The 18,855-nt window shown below is 44.6% G+C and overlaps 1 protein-coding gene across 1 annotated transcript in view; it reads right to left on the bottom strand.

Annotated features, from left to right (window-relative positions):
• The window catches only part of TRPM7 (transient receptor potential cation channel subfamily M member 7), a 1,269,618-nt gene that overhangs the window by 318,428 nt on the left and 932,335 nt on the right, over positions 1 to 18,855 (bottom strand). The window contains exon 26 of the mRNA XM_069222535.1: positions 8,312 to 9,027. Within this exon, the coding sequence (XP_069078636.1) occupies positions 8,312 to 9,027 (716 nt within the window). The remainder of the gene's footprint in view (positions 1 to 8,311; positions 9,028 to 18,855) is intronic.

The following is an 18,855-nucleotide window of genomic DNA, read 5'->3' as shown; positions in this document are numbered from 1 at the left end:
CTGAACTAGCTCAGAGAGATTCCCTGATGCTGCGCCCACTGGGACTTTTAATCCCAATGTAGAGCCTGCATGTGCCATCAGGTTTGCTTCACCAGAAGGATGCAGGAGGCCATCAAGCCCAGCAGCCTCAGAGTTAGTCCCGCCGAAATCCAGGATAGAGATTGACAACAAGGGGATCATAGCTCAATTATCCTGTGCCTGCACTATGGAGCGTAGAATTCAGAATTGCAATGCATCCAGAATAGTTCAGATGAAAAGGAGCATCTGAGAAGGAGTCAGGTATGACTTCTCCATGTTGACAGTGAACCTCAGAACAACAAGAGGTCAGGCGTGGCATTTGAGTACTGTCGATGCAATCGCTCTGCCAAGGCAGTCAGTCATGTTGAGCCCACACTTTATAATGAAAGTCTCTGCGGTTCACCTGTTAGCAAAAAATTGGGAGAGTATGGCGTAGGCCTCTTCTGACAACACGGTCAGCACTTGTTCAGCCGAATCCCACACAGTATGGATGTTTCAGCCCAAAAGAGAGACAGTGTTCACCGACCTCAGTGCTAGGCTAGCGGGGGAGAGCATTGTCTTGCCAAAGGTGTCCAGCCTTTTGAATTCCCTATGAGGTGGAGTGGTAGGAAACGCACCAGGGTTGATCTGGAAGACAGAGGCTTGCACCACCAAGCTCTCATCGGTGGGATACTGGGAGAGGAAACTAGGATCCCAAGGATCAGAGCAATGGTGGCAATCAATTTTCCTGTACATAGTAGCCCCTGTGCAGGGCTTGGATCAGGTCCAGAATAGAACAACTGTAAAGGCTTCATTTGAAAGGAATAAAGGGTTGGAGGGGGAACCCCCAGCTGAAGCACTTCTGTCAAGACCTTCATATTGATTGCCAATGAGGGCAGCTGAAGGGACAAGACCTCAGCCGCCCTCCGCACAACCAATGGAACAGAGGCACCCTCCGTCGCCACAGTAGGAGGAGAGGCCAAGCCAGTGTCCAGTGAGGTGCCTCACCCACTGACATCCACCAGTTTCTCAAACCAGTTGTCCTCTGGGTCATCTAGGGGATGATGGAAAGCATAAGGGACCCCAGATCCCTCCAAATCATCTCCTTCTCTGGGCATATCAAAAGAAAAAGGAACTGGCTCCGTCTCATAGGGCATGGTACTGGTCGGTGCAGGAGTCAACGTCAAGCGACATCGATCTGGCTCCGTATTAGAGTTGAGAACTGGGTTGCTGCCACCAAGGAAGCCTGCTGTTTTGCGGGTGGAGTCACTCTGGATCCCACATCAGATTCATTAGCCGAGGGCATAAGCACCTGAAGGTGTTCCAGAGGGTCAGGCTTCCCAAATTTGAGGTGCATGGCCTCACAAAACTCCTTAAGAAGGACAGTAAGCACTCTGGCTCTAGGAATCTCTGGGAGGCACGGTCCCAGGGACAGGCTCCGCGAAGACACTAAGCCTCAAGCGGTGCCAATGTTCCTAAGCCTCGTCCGAGGAAGTGGATTGGCACGGAGAAGTGGAAGAACGCTTTGACTTCCTGCACTTGTGGGACTTATCTGACAATTTTGACTCTTACGACGAATGTCGAGAACTGCTTCAGGAACAGTCCCATGACCTTCCACGCAGCCGGGGTGAAAAGCATTATGGGGGCATCCAAAGGCGGGCAGAAAGGAGCCTGACGCAACATTCCCTCAGAGCCTTCAAGTTTATGGTGTTGCAGTCCTCACAGGACTTGGAGTCATGGTTCTGCCCCAACACCACAAACAAACCCACTGTTGGTCTGTGGCAGTTATCTCCCTGATATGGGCACCACAGGGTTTAAATCCCTTGCACACCAGGAGAAAGGATTCTCAAAGAAATCTTTGAAAAAAACTCAAAACACTCAGCCAAAAGCTCTTAAATAAATATCTGTAGTGACTGGTGCAGAAAGAACTGATGTCAGAGCGCTAGGGTGGCACCTATTTAAGCACCATGTAATCACTTCTGGCGCGGATGACACAGAACTGAACACTACCAACTAAAAGCACACAAGAGAAGTGTGGCATCTGCAGCTAGAAGTCTCTATGAGAAGTTAATGTTTGTAATTATAATTCTTTCCTTTATCTAAAAACTTGTCAGAACCTACACATAGGTGCAGTGAATTACCTCTGTCTTCCTTACACATGGCAAAAGGTGAGGGGGAAGAAAGTGATTGTTATATGAAGGTCATGAAGAATACCCAAGTGAACTAATGGAGATGAAACACTATTTTTGTTTTTACGCTTGTATAGGATAGGTACCACTGAATAAAGCTAATCAGTAATCCCAGCTCTAAAACAACTTTAGTACAGATTACCCTCATCATACAAAATTGCTAAAGGACTACATTCTTCAAATAAGGTCAGAGTGAGCCTACCTTGCACTAATACTGTGCTTTTAAAAGAGGCCCGCATGATGAGGGTGGCTACCCATTATGAGTGAAGGCTACCAACTTTTTTTTTTTTTTTTTTTTTTTTTAAAGAGAACTAGAAGTAGACAAATGTAGCTTTCTTGAAATGAACGGCCAGTGTAGGGCAGAATTGGGAAAATAATCTTCCCAAATAATTGTGGAAAAAAGCCCTTGAGTCGCTTTGTTGTTTCAGGGGCATAATGTAAGGAGATACTGGAGGTTGGCTCTTTAATTCCTATATCTTCCCAGTAAATGTTTGACCAGGTGGATTAGTTTGGTAGGGTTGTTTTAGAGTGAAAATTATTATTTTTCTATTTTACATTTTTAATATTTATTATTAATATTTGTTCACGTTTGTTAATGTAAAATAACCTACTTTAATTTTTGTGTATGTTAGATCTATTTATGGATTGGGTGGTTAGTCTAATTAAATTATATAAGAATTTACATAAGAATACTTTTATATTTAATTTCTTTATGTTTTATATCAATTAAGTATGTGATTAGATTGTCATGTTTTATTAAAATCATTAACATGGGTTGAGGGGTATATTGGGGAATAGACGCACTGTGTTTCCAAAGAAAATATTAAATTATAATAATAAAAAATGTACATTTTAAAATTATATTTTTTTATTTCGAAATATATATATTTTATTTAAGTAAGGACTTTTGGAGGATATTGTTTATTTCTCAAAAAGAAAAGTTCATATTTTTTTAACAATCAATGTTTAATTCATGATTTTAATATTTTTTCAAAATGTTATGATTTAATTTGAAATTTGGGGCATTTAAAGATTGTATTTATATTTTTTAAAAGTGTACTTACATTATCTGGGCGTATTAAGTCAGACCAGTGTAAATACTTTCCCCAACGTCTGTTAGACCAGCATTTGAATAGTAAATCTGAACACCTCCCACCTTCGTATGCAGTTTCGGCAATGTTTGTTAGAGTGGAGTTAGAATAGTAAACGTCACCATCTCAATGTATGTAATTTACCCAATGTTTGTCAGACTGGGATTACAATAGTAAATCAAGTGCTCCTAATGTATAAACTTTCACCAATATTTGTTGAACTGAGGGTAGAAAAGTAAATCTTACCCCACCTCCCCCCATTCCCCGAACATTTAATATGCTTGAGTTAAACCAGATCCCCCAACTTATGCCCCTTCCTACAGGTTAGCTAGATTGGAGCTAGAGTAGTAAATCTGAACCCTCTACCAATGTATGCCTTCAGTGTTTGCTAGATAGAAGTTACAATAATTAATGTGACGTTTCTCCCTAAAATACCTACTTTACAGTGCTTATTAAACATAAAATTGAATAGTTTATCTGAAAGCCCAATTCCTCCTCCCAAATGTAGGCAATGTCCATGTTTTTGTTACACTGGAGTTAGAATTGTAAGTTTGATTCCTTCTTGTAGGAGGCTGGCTCAGTTTATGGTGTACATGGTGTGGAACCCTATACTGAGTCCAGGCAACCATTTGTGTTAGTGTCCAAGTGGCAAAAGCTCTCTAGGGGCAGATGAGGCAAGCAGCTGAAGCTTATCCAGGAGGAATGTGAAGCACTTGCAATACCACAGTAGTCAGACAGTATCTCTCACACAAAAAGAACCACCTTAGTGTTGCAAAAATAAAGGATTCCTTATTACAGCTCTAACTACTAGACTAGCATTGGTGTATCCCCCTTTCGAAATATCTACACACAATATATACACAAAATAACAAGAAGAAATCGAATTAAATGTACCGGGCCCAGTGGGGAGGGGGGGCAAACAATATATACTAAGTAAGTGGAATTCAAAACAGTGAACCCAACCAAGGTAGGTGTGGTAGTTAGCTATGGGCTGGGGAAGAACGAAACCAAAGGTAAGCACAGCAAGTGTCCCCTGCAACCGGTTGCAGAGTAGTTGCCTACCCGGTCGTCCCATACGCTAACACAGGGAAGTTGTGGTTAAAATTTGTGAGTTTTAGGACCCTTTTCAGTGGAACCTAAGCAAACCAAATACAGGAGGAGGGATGGAGAGTGTCCCCACCCAAGGATACCCAGAAGATAGGAGTACCTACACCAGGGGACCCGGATGCATAGGATTGAAAGGACGTCGGAAACCTTCTCTGAAGTCAAGGGAGGCCTTGGTTGTCCAACTGCAGTTGCGACTGGTGGACCAAACCGCTGGAACGCAAGGACAGGGTCCAGACGCAGAAGACCTGAAAAGGAAGGGGAGGTGCCCTGGTGGCAATGCCCACCCTCCTAGAGGAGATGTTCCTGCAGGTTGGTGAAAGAAGAAGTCCAGCTGAGGGGTCCAGGAGCAGCAGAAACTCCTATGAGTCGCCTACGAGCTGTCCCACATCGTCACCGAATTGCAGAAGGGTCAGTGATTAGCAATGCTACAAACAAGCACTGGCAAATGCAAGCAGAAGCTGAAGATGGATTCGAAAGTTTTTGGGGACCAGCAAGTTCCAGGTGACTCTACCCTTGAGGAGTCAGGACTGGTCCTCACCACACAGGGAGGCCAGCAGAAGTCATTGAAGCCCCCACAAGGGACCCACACGCAATGGACACAGGATGTCAGGAGGCCTGAGCAGCACAACAAAACAGGAGTCCCACATTGCAGGAGCTGCAGAACAGAGGTTGATCTTCAAACTGCAGAGTGCTGGGGCTTCTCGGTGCATTATGATCTCTTGGAGGAAGAACCAACAAGCCTTGGCAAGAGCAACTTTTGCGGTGCATAGGGATGAGGTTCCAGGGGCTGCAGCAGGGGCCTACAGTGTCGCAGTTGAAAGGAAGTTTGTAGATTTTGGGAGGACCAGCAAGGCCCTAGTGACTCAACCCTTGGTGGGGAGTTAGGGCAGGCATTCAGCTGTAAGAAAAGCCAGCAGAAGTTGGAGGAGCCCCCACAAGTGACCAACTGGGAGCAGGCACAGGGCGTCCAAAGGAGTCCCCAGAGGCACAAACAGAAGTCACGCATCGCAGGATCAGCAGAGGGGGAGCTGATTCTGGAGTTCCAGAGTGCAGGAGGCTAGGGCTTCTTGGAGATCGAAGATTTTCTAGGAGGAAGAGCCAACAAGCCTTGGCAAGAACAATAGTCGGGTGTACAGGGGTTCCGTTACAGTGACTGCTGGAAGGGCCGCCGCCTGCCAAATTTGTCAGGGGACAAGTTGACCCGAGAGAGGACCACAGAACCACCACCTGTGAGCAGAGCCTTCACACTGTCCGTGGGACAGCAGGATCCACCAGCAGGTTGTCATTGCCTTGAGGTGTCTGCAGGTGCAGGAGAGTGCCTCCTTCACTCCAAGGGAGATTCCTTGGTGCTTCCAGGTGCAAACAGAGTCCTTGTGACCCTAGACGATGAACAGCCTTGGATGTTGCAGAATTCTTGCAGGATCCAGAGAAACAATGTTGCAGTGGGTGCTTTCCTACCAGAAACAGACTTGTTTTGGTTCCAAAGCAGACCAGCAGTGGTTCCAGAGGCCAGGAGCAGACGTCTTGCAAAGAGTTTCTTGCATAGTCTTGCTCGACGAACCTCAAGCCCCACCAACGGGGAAAGCCTTAAGTAACCCTAAAAGAGTGTTGGTCACTCTCTGCAGTGACCCACCTATCCGAGGGAGTAAAGGATGTCATTTACCTAGCCTAACCTGTCAGGTGCCCCCAAGGGCCTCTGCATATCTTGCTATAAAGATGGCAGAATCAACCTAGCAGACCTCTGTGTACCTCCCTAGGGGAGGAGATGGACAGGGACCTGTTTTCTGTGTGGTTTGGCGACATAGCGGGGGTTAAGAGTCCCGGCACTGGTGCAAACCAATTTATGCAAGGACGACACCAAATGTGCCCTTCGAAGCAGTCTGGTTTTGCGAAGAGGCCACTCTACCCCAGCCCAAAGACACCTTATTCTAAAGGAGAGGAAGTCACAACTCCTTCTTACAGGAAACCCTTTGTTCAGCCTTCCCCCTGCTCGAGCTGGATGAGCAGCAGGAGGGCAGAAGAGTGTCTGGGGGTCTGCCGCAATGTGGGCTGCCAGGCAGACCCTGGACAGGAAGATCTGGGGGAATCCTCTTAGGAACCCCCAGAATACATGGTAGCATGCAACTAACACTGGAATCAGTGTTGTTGCATGATTCCGACATGTTTGATACCAAACATGCCTATGTTCGGAGAGACCATTAAGTAGGAGGACTACTCGTACTGACCAATGTCTACAACAAGTCTTAAAATGGCTTACCCGCACTTACAAAGCCCAGAGAATTGAGTATGGAGTTTGTAGGGATACTCTTCTCATGCAGCAGTACCCTAACGCTTAGGAACATGCAACCTGCCCTTGAGCTGAAGGGCCTACCGGAGGGGTGACTTACAGTGCTTAAGTGCAGTGACCGTGATGTAAGGGTGAAAAGGGTACATGCATCATTTCACGCAGGCCGCCATGGCAGGCCCGCAGACACCCGTTTGCATGGGCTCCTATGGGTGGCACAACACATGCTGCAGCCTATGGGAGATCCTTGGTGTACCAATATCCTGGGTACCCAAGTACCATATACTAGGGACTTACATGGGTGCACAAGTATGTCAATTGTGGGGCAAGAAACTTAACAAGCAACCACATTTAGAGGAGAGAGCACAGCCACTGGGATCCTGATTAGCAGGATCCCAGTGAATTACAATTTAAACATGGTGACATCAGGCAAAAATTGGGGGTAACTATGCTAGAAAGATGGTATCTTCCTACACTTGTCACCCCCTAAAAAGTATGCATTTTCCCTAATGACTGTAATTAGGTTTCTGTATTTAGATTGTTTTAATTAGTTTAATCTGTTAATGATTTTGGAACAGAGTAAGGTGACTACATGCTACCGGGTTTTTAAAACTATATTCAAACAATAGTTGATTTTTAAAAAGTTTGCATTTTTTTAAAAGCTATTTCTATGGATATTTCTATTGCTTTTTAAAATTATTTTTTGTTTGCCATGAAAATTACATTTTAAAATTTTCATTTGCATAATTAATAGTTAAAATTGTTTATGAGGTGTTTTATCATGTAATAATTTGCAGTACGATGTAGTAAAAATGTTTTATTTCCATAACAATTTTATTTGCATAATACACTATTCAGGTTATGTCATTTTCTTCTTTTTTATTTTTTTAAATCGATGTTTCTTTAATTCAATAAATTAAAGCTTATATGTTATTTTTGTACATTATCTATTTTCAAATATATTATTGGAAATATCTAACTATTATTTTAAATGATAATAATGTTAAATACAATCAAATATAAATAAATATATAAAACTTGCGATTACATGGTTGACATTTTGGACCACAATATTTTGTTGGTGAATACCTTTATACTTTACATTCTAAGTATGTAAAGTCAGTACTTTAGTAGTCAATATTTTGACAACTATATTTACTATCATATTTTTGTGGTAGACTTTGTCATACAACAGCATGAATTTTATTCTTGGAAATTCATTATTTTCAAAAAGTACTCTTCTATAACAGAGCCAGCTGGCTGGACTTTTTGGTCTGCATATTATTTGGTCTAGGTATGTTCTGTTTTGAAGTCAAAATTGTCTGGTTATTTCACAGATTTGTCAGATGGAACCATCAAAAAAGTCAAGTTTATCTCAATTCACTGGTTTTAATAGAAATGTGACTAAAAAGAGCCTCTCACATTCAAAATGACTGGCATCTTGAAATAAAGTGAGTTTCCCCTGTCAACAGTACCTCAGGGCAGATAGCCAAATGAATACACGTCAACTGACTATTTAATCGAAGACTATATTTGAATAGTTTTACATTATACTAAGCCTTCCTCCACAGAATCCAGATAGGAGTCATTCAAGTTGGTACCAATACTACAATAGAAGCAGGAAATTAATATCAACTACTCACCCACAAATGCTCCAAATTCTATGTTATCTTTTTCTTTAGTAGCTTTGGTGTTACTTGTCTCCTCATCCTTTGCTGCAGATTCAAGTAGAAGTTTGCAACTAGGCTGGGAGGGAGTACTAACAAAGAATTTAGCTGTTGGAGAGGATGGACTCTGCATCAAATCAATAGAACTGCTCAGTTTCTGAGTCTTAGAGAGGGATTTTGACATTTCCATATCCTGCAGTCTATGTCGAAGTTGGGTTGGAGAAAGATCACTGGATAATAAGGCACTGCCTGAGGAACCAGCCTCTGGAATGTCCACTTCTTCGCATTTAGAGGTTTCTAGAAGGCCATCTACAGTCCTTTTACTCTGGGCATCTCTTTCATTCTGAAGTGAAACGTTTAAAATTAGTGCATTGGTAGCTTCAGGTCCCCCTTGTGGAAGAGATCCAAAGAAATTTCCAACACTTTGTTTTTTTCTCATAGAAGACCTAAGGGGGCCATCATCAACAACATTTTGCCCCAAATGTTTTGAAATGCTTAGTTCGCGTGTAATCTCATTGTGGACCTTACTAGCTTCCGAAGCCTTCTGTGCAGTTAAAGTTTTCAGGGTGTCCACAGTAAGAGCAGATAGATCTTGAAGATGTCCAATTTGAGAATCTAAAGAGTGTAATGACCGTTTGATGTAGTTTACTCTGTCACCAACTTCTTTTATTTGAATGCACATCTGCTCAACCCTAAGTAGACAAAAATTAATATTTAGTGTTTTTGTTGTCAGAAAAAGTTGAAACATTTTAAGACTTTACAATTTAAGAAAACCCAAGGCCATTATATTATATTGATTACTTAAATCATTTCATTCAAAAGAAGGTACTTACCTAGCATATTTACTTCAAAGGAAGTTACTAATCTTCTATAACATGTTTTGTGTAGGATCCAAAAGAGTCCCACAGATTGCTCATCTTTGAATCTTCTGCATATAGTATAATGGATCTGGATTTTTTTTTAACAGCAGAAGGCCCCAGCTCCCAATGTGGCACTGATGCACAACTAGCACAAATCCATTGACAGTTCACCAGGTACAACACTGTGGGTCCAAAGGGCATTAAATTTGATAGTTCCAGCTAGTTTACATACTCCATAAAAGCAAGGAGAAATATCAATTAATATAGCCAAATTGTACATACATATCTTCCTTAAATCGGAGAGGCAAGAGAAGGATAAGAGAGCTCAATGAAGATAGAGTATCCACTAGAAAAAGCATTACTGAAGGATATGTGGATTGTTTTAGTAGTGGATACTTCTTTCTACAGATTCCTCATCTATAAAAGAAATCAGGAGGGTCTGTGAAAATTGAAGAAGTGGACACTAGAACAACTGCAGCAATGCCCCACACAACGCGGACTCCTTGCATCGAATCTGAATAAAGGGAGCAATGTTTTGTAAGGATATGCAAGGCAGTGCTTCAGATATATCAACTAGAAAACACAGTGCAAAGGCAGGTGTAGGTTGGGTAACAATATATAATGAGCTCTGATCCACTGAGAAGGATTTCCATGAATCAAAGCATAAGCATGCTTTGGTACCTGGCCCAAAATATATTCGAAAAGCACATTTCAGCATAGATTTCTTATTTTTTTTGCTCCAACATGACTAATTAAGAGAGATGCTTACCAAGTCTTTACCTTTCACCTATTAATATAGAAAAAAATTATCCAAACAAAAAACCAAATTAGCGTTACCTATGTGCAGCTGCTCCTGGTCATTTGATGAGTGAGGCAGTGGGGAAGTAATGTATACTTTTTTAGTAGAATGCAATGGTGGAAAGCACCTTTGGTAATTCAGATGAACTTACACTAAGAACTAATTTATCTGCAAAAAGTGTGTAAAAACATATATATTAATAAATCACCTAAAATGCTCACATCCCTAGTCAACATTAATGCTATGAGAATGTCTCAACAGACCAGGTTGCATCAAAATTCCAAAACACTTACCACAAGAACAGTTGTGGTTATATTGACTCTCTATTAAGGCTAAAGTGAATGGTAACATATTTTTAAGATATTCTATATTCGTCCATCTTATGGTATTTTTTGATAATCCAGAAAGTGTCATTAATTATAAATAATGTGAGGCATACATCAGTTATGTCCAGGTAGGATGATTCATAGCTTCTAGGTGAAGAACCCCACAAAAAGTTCATCATCCAACCAGTTGGCTGATCGACTAATCCTCTCCTCTTTCAAGCAGTGAAGAAGGAGCAAAGAACGCCAATAGGGTAAAGGACTGATCAAGGTTGACATCAGACAAGAGCCCACCCAAGTCCTCAGCATTGTTTGTGTAGGAAAAATGTGGTGTGCTGTACTCATGTGATGAACTGCAGTGATCGCAATGACAAAGACAATCTTAAGAATCAGAAAACTCTACAAGCAGCTGTGTACCGGCTCCAAGGGCATAAAAACAGCTTGGGAGGCCACATGTGTCAAACCTTTTATTAAACAGCATCATAACAGGTGAGTTAAATTAGGACGGCAGATGCAGCAAATACAAAAAGGCCATAAGGGCAAAAAAGAAAAACCTTTAATAGTACCAACAGCAAGACCTTGCTGAGCCAAAGACAAAATGAACAATAGAAAATCCTACCTGCCTGATAAAGGGTCTGTCTTGTGGAGTGCACACCAGACTACAAATCTGTCCCAGCGCCTGGCCTAAATGGCCGTTGTGGACAGGCACCTGGTTGCAAGGATAACATCCACCACTTCAAGGGAACAGATCAAATACAGCTAACTGGCACACTCAATCTCAGAATACAGGAGGTCTAGATTGTGCAGGGTCCAGTTAGCCACCCTGACCTGCTGAACCTACCAAAGATTCCCCTCAAGTGGTAGCTTGATCGCAGGACAGGTACTGATGCCCAGAGGTTCTGGGTACCACATTCTCCTGGCCCACTTTAAAGTCACTAAGATAACTTAGGCTCAGTCAGTCCTGATCTTTTTCAGACCTAAAGAGAGATAGCGGCAGGAAGCTGTACAGGAGTTTTGTGTTCCATTCCAGACGGACCACATCTCTTAGCGAGTCTCTCTACAAAAAGTCCCAATGAGCAAAACAGTTGACACTGTTAGTCCTTGATGGTGGTGAAAAGATCTAATCAGGGTTCTCCCTAATGACGGAAGACACTCCAGCCATCCCAAGAGGTGCAGGCCCTTTTGGAACAGGAGCCAGGAACACCTTCTACTCCACTTGTTATAGTATCACATGGGGGAGGTTTATCTGTGAGAATCCTCAGCAGCCTCCCTTGATGGACAGCACAAAGCCCTTCAATGCCAGGGGAATGGCATGCAACTCCAACAGACTAATATGAAGCCATGGTTCATTTGGAGAACATAGTCTGTTAACTGCACCTCGCAAAGATGGCCTTGCCAATCCAGTAGTGACATGTCCGTTACCACTGTCAGATCTTGGTGGGTAACAGAGAAGGGCCTGCTGTTGGACCAATGGCATTCGGGACGCCCGACACGGAGTCAACCAACGCCACCTAACGGCAGACAAGGGTACTGCTTGCAGAAAAATCGCTGGATCCACATTGATGCCTGAGGGAAATGCCAAGGTAAGGAATCTGCAATTAGAAGTCTCTATCAGATAACAAACCTTATTGAGCAGAACCAAAGACTCAACAAGCTTCTCCCACATCAGAACTGCTCTTCTGGGAGTCCTTTTGATGTGGGAGAAAGGTTCAGTATGGCAGAGATCACCACCATGAGAAAAAGTGCTAGATTCTGGGTCAGCCAAGATGATCTTGCACCACGAATGGCAATCTAAAATGGCTTGGAGGCTACTGCCGCATAGGAGGGATGCTGGGAAGCTAATAGCCTGTGGTGACCCGCACAATGCCTGGAACATCAACATCCCTGGCCTCATAAGGAGGGGGAAAGCTGGCGTCTATATGCCAACCACAGAGTAGTGTCAGAATTTCCTAAACTGGTAAAGAAACTGCTTGACAAGAAGCATAAGGCCCAGGGAGTGTCCTGTGGTCGTAATCTCCTTGAAATGTTCCAAGACAGATTCTCCTTTCTTGGCAAACAGGCATGAGCAACTGAAAGTCATAACCATTTTCACAGAAGAGAGGACTGTAAATCTCCAGAGAAACATGTAGATTGCATCGTGATGGAGCAACACTCTGGTGCCAACTTCCCATCACAGAAATCAGTTGCACCAAGGGCAGCCTGAATCAAGTATTTGACCACATCTTGAAGGGTATGAGCCATGGAGGCCCTAGGGTCTTCCAAAAATGTTGCCAAGATCTCACTCACCATGAGTCAGAGAGGTTGTGTATTATCAGCCCAATAAACAAAAAGCATTAACTAACCTCAACGCTGGACTAGCAGAAGAGAACATTTGCTTTCTGAATGCCTCATTGTCTTAGACTCTCTATCTGATGCAGCCCTAGGGAATGAACTGGGGTCACCTTGCTGGTGGAAGCCTGAACAACCAGATTCCCTTAAGTATGTTTTGTAAGGAAATCAGGGTTGCCATACGCAAGGTCTGTAAAGTCTGGCCCCATGCCAATTCATTGGAGGGCCATAACAGGGCTTTGGCTTGGTGCCCATTAAGGTGTCAATAAGGGCTTCATTGAACAGATGCAATGGCTCAAATGTAGCTGGCCCACGTTATCCATGAGGATATTTGGCTTAACCTCAACAAGAGGCAGTTGTAGGTCAACAAACTTAGCTGCTCATCAAATTGCCACTGCAAAGGAAGCGCTCCCTTTCATGTGGGGTCTAAAAGGTGAATTCTAGCAAGTATCAGGGGAAGTATCAAGCCCACTTGGTCTCTTATAAGTCCATGTAAAAATTGTCATCCACATAGGGGGAGGGGAGATTCAGGAAATCATACCTATCATCATCTTTATCTCTGGGTGCTGGTAATCTTTGGTCAGAAACAGAGGCAACAAATAGAACAAACCCTCTGAGGGTGCCTCAGTGGTGGTGGGTGACTGGTATTAGAATATGGTGACCAGTTGCGCTGCAGTGATTCTGAACCTCGACCTTGGTCGGGGTTGAACATCGGAGTCAGCACTAGATTCTGCTGCAGTGCCAGCGGTGTTTGTGAAGCCATGATGGAAGTTTGCACCGAAGTCAGTACAAAGCCTGTTAGGGGTGCAAGGGATTCAGGCGGCATTATAGATGGATCCACCAGTGGGTATCTGACTGAGGGCCAATGTAGGTACTTGGGTTCCAAAGGCACATCACAGGGACTTGGAAAAGTGCAAACATTTGTAACATGGCCTTTTTAAATGCCTCAATCTGCTATTGTGTCGCCAATGGCACAGGGAATTAGAGGCGCTGAGATTAACTGCAGAGTCAGTTCCACAAACGGAGATAGGGTGGAAGAATGAATGACACAGTGGCACCCTTGTGCCTTCTTTTTACAAAAAGAGTGGCAGGATGTGGTGGAGTCCCACTTCACCTTCATTTCAACTTAAGACTGAAAATGATTTCTTGCAGACCTGGAGCAGGACTTATGCAAGAGGCCTGAGATTTCCTGTATTCTGAAACATACGGGTTTGCTTCTCAGTCCCACGTCACCTTATGTTGTAGGAGTGTGCACTCCTCAAACAAACACATACCATATATGGGTCTGTGACTGACCTATTTCCTATAGTCATGCATAGTTTGAAGCCTGTAGTTTTAGTATTTTAAACTGTTCCCATGCACACTAAATTTAGTTTTTGGAGTCACTGGTAGACTGACAAAAGTGGAAATGGATTCTGAATCAAAGGTGTGGAAAGAAAGGGAATGATGTCAGCATGCATGGGTGGTGCTTATATATGGCTTTGCTTGGTCACTTCTGGGGAAGAACAAAATCAACACAGAGCTGCATGGCACCACGTAGCAGCAAATGGGAGCATTGCTGAGAAACCTCTGGATCCAGACTAATACCTGGGGAATATTCTAAAGGAGAGGAAACCGTGGGTTGAAGTATCCATCACAAACCTATTGTTAGGGGGGGAAAAAGAGGAAACAATTTTTTAATGTTCCTAATCAACTCAGTGATGATGGGTAGCTGAATGGACACAGTCAACAACAGGAAGCATGTGGTTTATTATCTGCACTATCGTGACCTCACCATGACTTATTTTCCCATAACACAGAAATTATATATTTGATTTGAGACCACTCCACACTATAAATTATGTATATATTTGACTATTAAATTTAATAAAATATTTAATATAATGTACAAGTGGAAGGTCGGTTTGTTTCATTCAAGATTTTCATGTAGTTGACTCGGAAACTGAAGTGATTCCGAAGCAAGACGGCCAAGTTCATTGAGTTCTAGCTAGAATGTAAACCTTGCCTGACTTCTTTGAGAGCAGACCTGGCCTGCACAGAAGCCTGTTATTAGGTTGAAGTGAGAGGTGCAACAAGTCTGGATATTACCACACTCTGAGCCAGACTGGAGAATGAGTATCATTGTAATTTCGAGTTGCATCATTTCGGGTATCACCTCTGGAATCAAGGGAATGTGAGAAAAGGAGCAGGCAAATCTATCAAAGGCTATTCTCTTTTGATCTAGGCACTGGAAACCTGGACGCAAAGACTTGATATTTGTCTGTTTTTTTTTTATTGTCAAAGAACTGCTGGGTGTGTTCCTGTTGCGACTGCAGTATCTCAACGAAGCCTGCAGTACCCTGTGTGCTTTTGTAATTCCTGGGTGTCATAAAATGTCACAAGAGGCCAGCTGCTGTGGGCTGAGTCTTACTTACAGGATGTCTTCAATCTTCTCCTAGGTGCTGCTCCTTGACCCTCCAGCTCCAAAATGACAAGTATCTGTCAGAGTTTGCAGAAGTCTTTTAAAGCACTTCTGCAGCTAGTCCAGCTCACGTTTTCTTTTATCTTTTCTATCACAGCTGTCTCTTCCTTTGTTTCTTCCTAATCATCCCAAGCCATTTTGGTTTGTGTCATGTGATGTTTCAAGTCATTTGATGTTCCTGCTCTTTGCTATGTAAGGGCTTCAGTCTGGTTGGAAGGTGCCTCGCAACAAAACAGAGTTCCTTCAGTTTCTTCATCGCTCCCTCCCTTGCTAAACCTGACTCGTCATTCCAGAAGAATTCTACTGCTTTGTTCCCTGTTCCTTGGTTTCTTCAGGTCATTGAAATCATCATCTAGGAAGAACCCTTTGGCTTTTTCCTGCTGAGAAGGGGGCAGCTTCTCAAAGGCACCTAATTACCACAGAGTTTAGTGCATGGTGACATCATGCCTTTAGGAAGCAGGCTCCCTTACCTCAGCCTGCAGAAGACCCATATCCATTCTGTAGTTAAGTGTTCCACAATGGACAGTTCCCCAGGCAAAAAGATTCCCTGACGAACATTGTGGTTTAAATCTTTTAAACTATCTGCTGAGCTTGTCTTCCTTTAATTCTGTAGACCTAAGATAAACAGACATCAGGGAGATGGTTCTCACCTAAGTCCCTTGCCATATGGCCTGAGCCTCTCTCAGCAGAAGTTTCAATTTTGTCCATTCTTGGTTCCTAAAGTACAAGTTACTTACCTTTGGTAACGAAATAGCTGGTAGAGACATATTCGAGTTGCAGATTGCTTACCTTAGAATTTTCCCCCAGGCGTCAGACTGGATCCGGAGATTTTTTCTTCAAGCAATACCCTTGCGCGTCGGTAGGTGGCGCTGGTCGACTCCACAGGCGTCGTGGTCACCGTGATGACGTCGGGAGTAGTACATAGACGCTGCCCTCGCGCAGTGACGTCAGTTTCTTTTAACGACTTTCCACGCCAGAGCGCAGAGCCACTAAGAACACTGGTATTGTTGCGCCAGAGCTAAGGACATGAAAGGGGAGAATCCCTGTCCCTTGAAATCAGTTCGCAAGCGGGGAGGATGGCTGGGCGGTAAGGAATCTGCAACTAGAATATGTCTCTACCAGATATTTCGTTACCGAAGGTAATTAACATGTACATCTGATAGAGACTTCTAGTTGCAGATTCCTTACCTTAGAATAGATACCCAAGCAATGCTAACCTCAGTGGCGGGCTGCAAACTAAGATCATACTAGAAAGTCCTGCAGGACCGAACGGCCAAAGTAGCCATCCCGACGGACCTGACTGTCCAGGCAGTAATGCTTAGCAAACGTGTGCATAGATGCTCACGTAGCTGCCCGAGAGATATCCAGGACAGGAACTCCGCGTGCTAACGCAGTGGATGCAGCAGTGGCCCTGGTAGAATGAGCCCACAAGCCGTCAGGAGGTTGCTTTTTCATCAAAGTGTAGCACATATTGATGCAAAGAAGCACCCATCGAGAGATGGCACGCTTCTGCACCGCCGTCCCTTTCTTCGCATCCACATAGCCAACAAAGAGTTGATCGTCCACCCGAAGTCTTTAGTACGATTGAGATAGAACGCCAATGCTCTTTTTGGGTCTAGATGGTGGAGTCTCTCCTCCTCGTGGGAAGGATGCGGGGGTGCCTAGAAGGTAGGCAAAGTGATGGACTGGCCTACATGAAACAGTGTAACCACCTTAGGAAGGAAGGAAGCTCTAGTGCGTAACACCACTTTGTCGGGGTGTACGGACTAGTACGGAGGCTTTGAAGAAACGGCCTGAAGCTCACTCACCCTGCGAGCAGAGGTGATGGCGTTGAGAAAGACAGTTTTGAATGTGAGGAGCCGGAAGGGACAATTATGCATAGGCGCAAAGGGAGTACACATCAAGAAATTAACCACAAGATTGAGATCCCACTGAGGCATAATGAAGGGAATGGGAGGAAATGAGCGGGTGAGCCCCATTAAGAACCTACTCACAAGAGGATATTTAAAGAGTGAGGGCTGATCAGGAAGCCTAAGAAGGGTGGAAATGGTAGACAGATACCCCTTAATGGTGCCCAATGCAGAGCCCTGCTGGACTAATGAATAGAAGAACCTCAGAAAGAGGGGCAGATAGGGGATCAACAGATTTGTTGGTGCACCATGCCACAAATTTATTCCAACAACAGGCGTATAGAGTTTTAGTCGAGTGACGCCTGGCTGCCAAGATAACATTGCAGACCTGGGTGGAAGGGCAAATGCCGCCAACTGTTGCAGCTCAATCTCCACGCATGAAGACGGAGTTTGGACAGGTTCGGGTGGAGGAGCGTCCCCTGCTGCTGCGACAGAAGATCCGCCCGAAGAGGCAGTCTGAGTGGAGGATTGATGGACATGCTCAGTAGCTCTGGATACCACACTCTTCGAGCCCAGTCCGGGGCCACCAAGATAACTTGGGCCTGGTCCCTCTTGATCTTCCTGAGAACTCTGGGCAGAAGAGGGATAGGCGGGAAGGCGCAAAGGAGGCCGGAGTTCCACTCAAGACGAAAAGCGTCTCTGAGCAAGTGGCGGACTTGGAAACTCCAACACGCAAAATAGCTGACATTGCGTGGTCTCTGCGGAGGCGAACAGATCTAACCAAGGCTCTCCCCACTTGAGAAAGAGACCTTGATGGAGATGCCATTCGTGATCGACAGTGCATCGACGGCTAAGTTCGTCTGCTCTGGCGCTGAGAGAGCCCACCAGATGTTGAACCATCAGGCTAATGCCCTGATGTTCCAGGCATGTCCAGAGGCGTAGTGCCTCCTGACATAGGGTCCAGGACCCTACACCGCCTTGTTTGTTGGGGTACCACGTGGTGGTAGTCTTGTCCGTGAACACCTGCACCACTTTCCCTTTGAGAGAGGGAAGGAATGCTTTCAACGCAAGTCTGATCGCTCGGAGCTCCAGCATGTTTATGTGGAGTCCTGACTCCGCCAGAGACAAGTGGCCTCTGATCTCCACCTCTCTCATGAGGCCGCCCGAACCAGGAAGCAACGCATCTGTCACTATTGAGAAATCTGGTTGGGGAAGGGAGAGGGATCTGCCAGTGACCCAATTGGGATTTGAAAGCCACCACTGCAGGTCTTTCGCAATCCCCTTCAAGATCTGGACCATGTTGGTGAGATTCCCCTGATGCTGCGCCCACTGGAACTTCAAGTCCCACTGCAGAGCCCGCATATGCCATCTGGCATGTGTTACTAGCAGGATGCAGGAGGCCAAGAGGCCCAGCAGCCTCAGAGTCTGTCTCACCGAAACACAAGACCAAGGCTGAAAGATCAGAATCACAGACTGAATGTCTTGGACTCGCTTTTGGGGAGGATAAGCCGGAAACCGCACAGTGTCCAGAACTGCCCCAATGAAAGGGAGCATCTGAGAGGGAGTCAGGTGTGACTTCGGCATGTTGATAGTGAACCCCAGTTGGTGCAGGAGGTTCGCCATAGTCTGGAGGTGTGAGACTACTGTCTGGGGCGAAGGCGCCTTCAACAGCCAGTCGTCTAGGTAGGGGAAGACTGAGACCCCTAACCTGCGCAGACGATCTGCAACCACCACCATCACTTTCGTGAACACCGAGGGGCACTGGTAAGGCCGAAAGGGAGCACAGTAAACTGAAAGCGCTCGTGACCTACCACGAATTGTAGATAACGTCTGTAGGCAGGCAGGATGGGGATGTGGAAATAAGCGTCCTGCAAGTCCAACGCTACCATCCAGTCTCCT

The sequence above is a fragment of the Pleurodeles waltl genome, chromosome 3_1 (genome assembly GCF_031143425.1).
Source record: "Pleurodeles waltl isolate 20211129_DDA chromosome 3_1, aPleWal1.hap1.20221129, whole genome shotgun sequence".
Lineage (NCBI taxonomy): Eukaryota > Metazoa > Chordata > Amphibia > Caudata > Salamandridae > Pleurodeles > Pleurodeles waltl.
The sequence above is the reverse complement of the archived record's forward strand: the minus strand, read 5'-3'. Positions and strand labels throughout refer to the sequence as shown.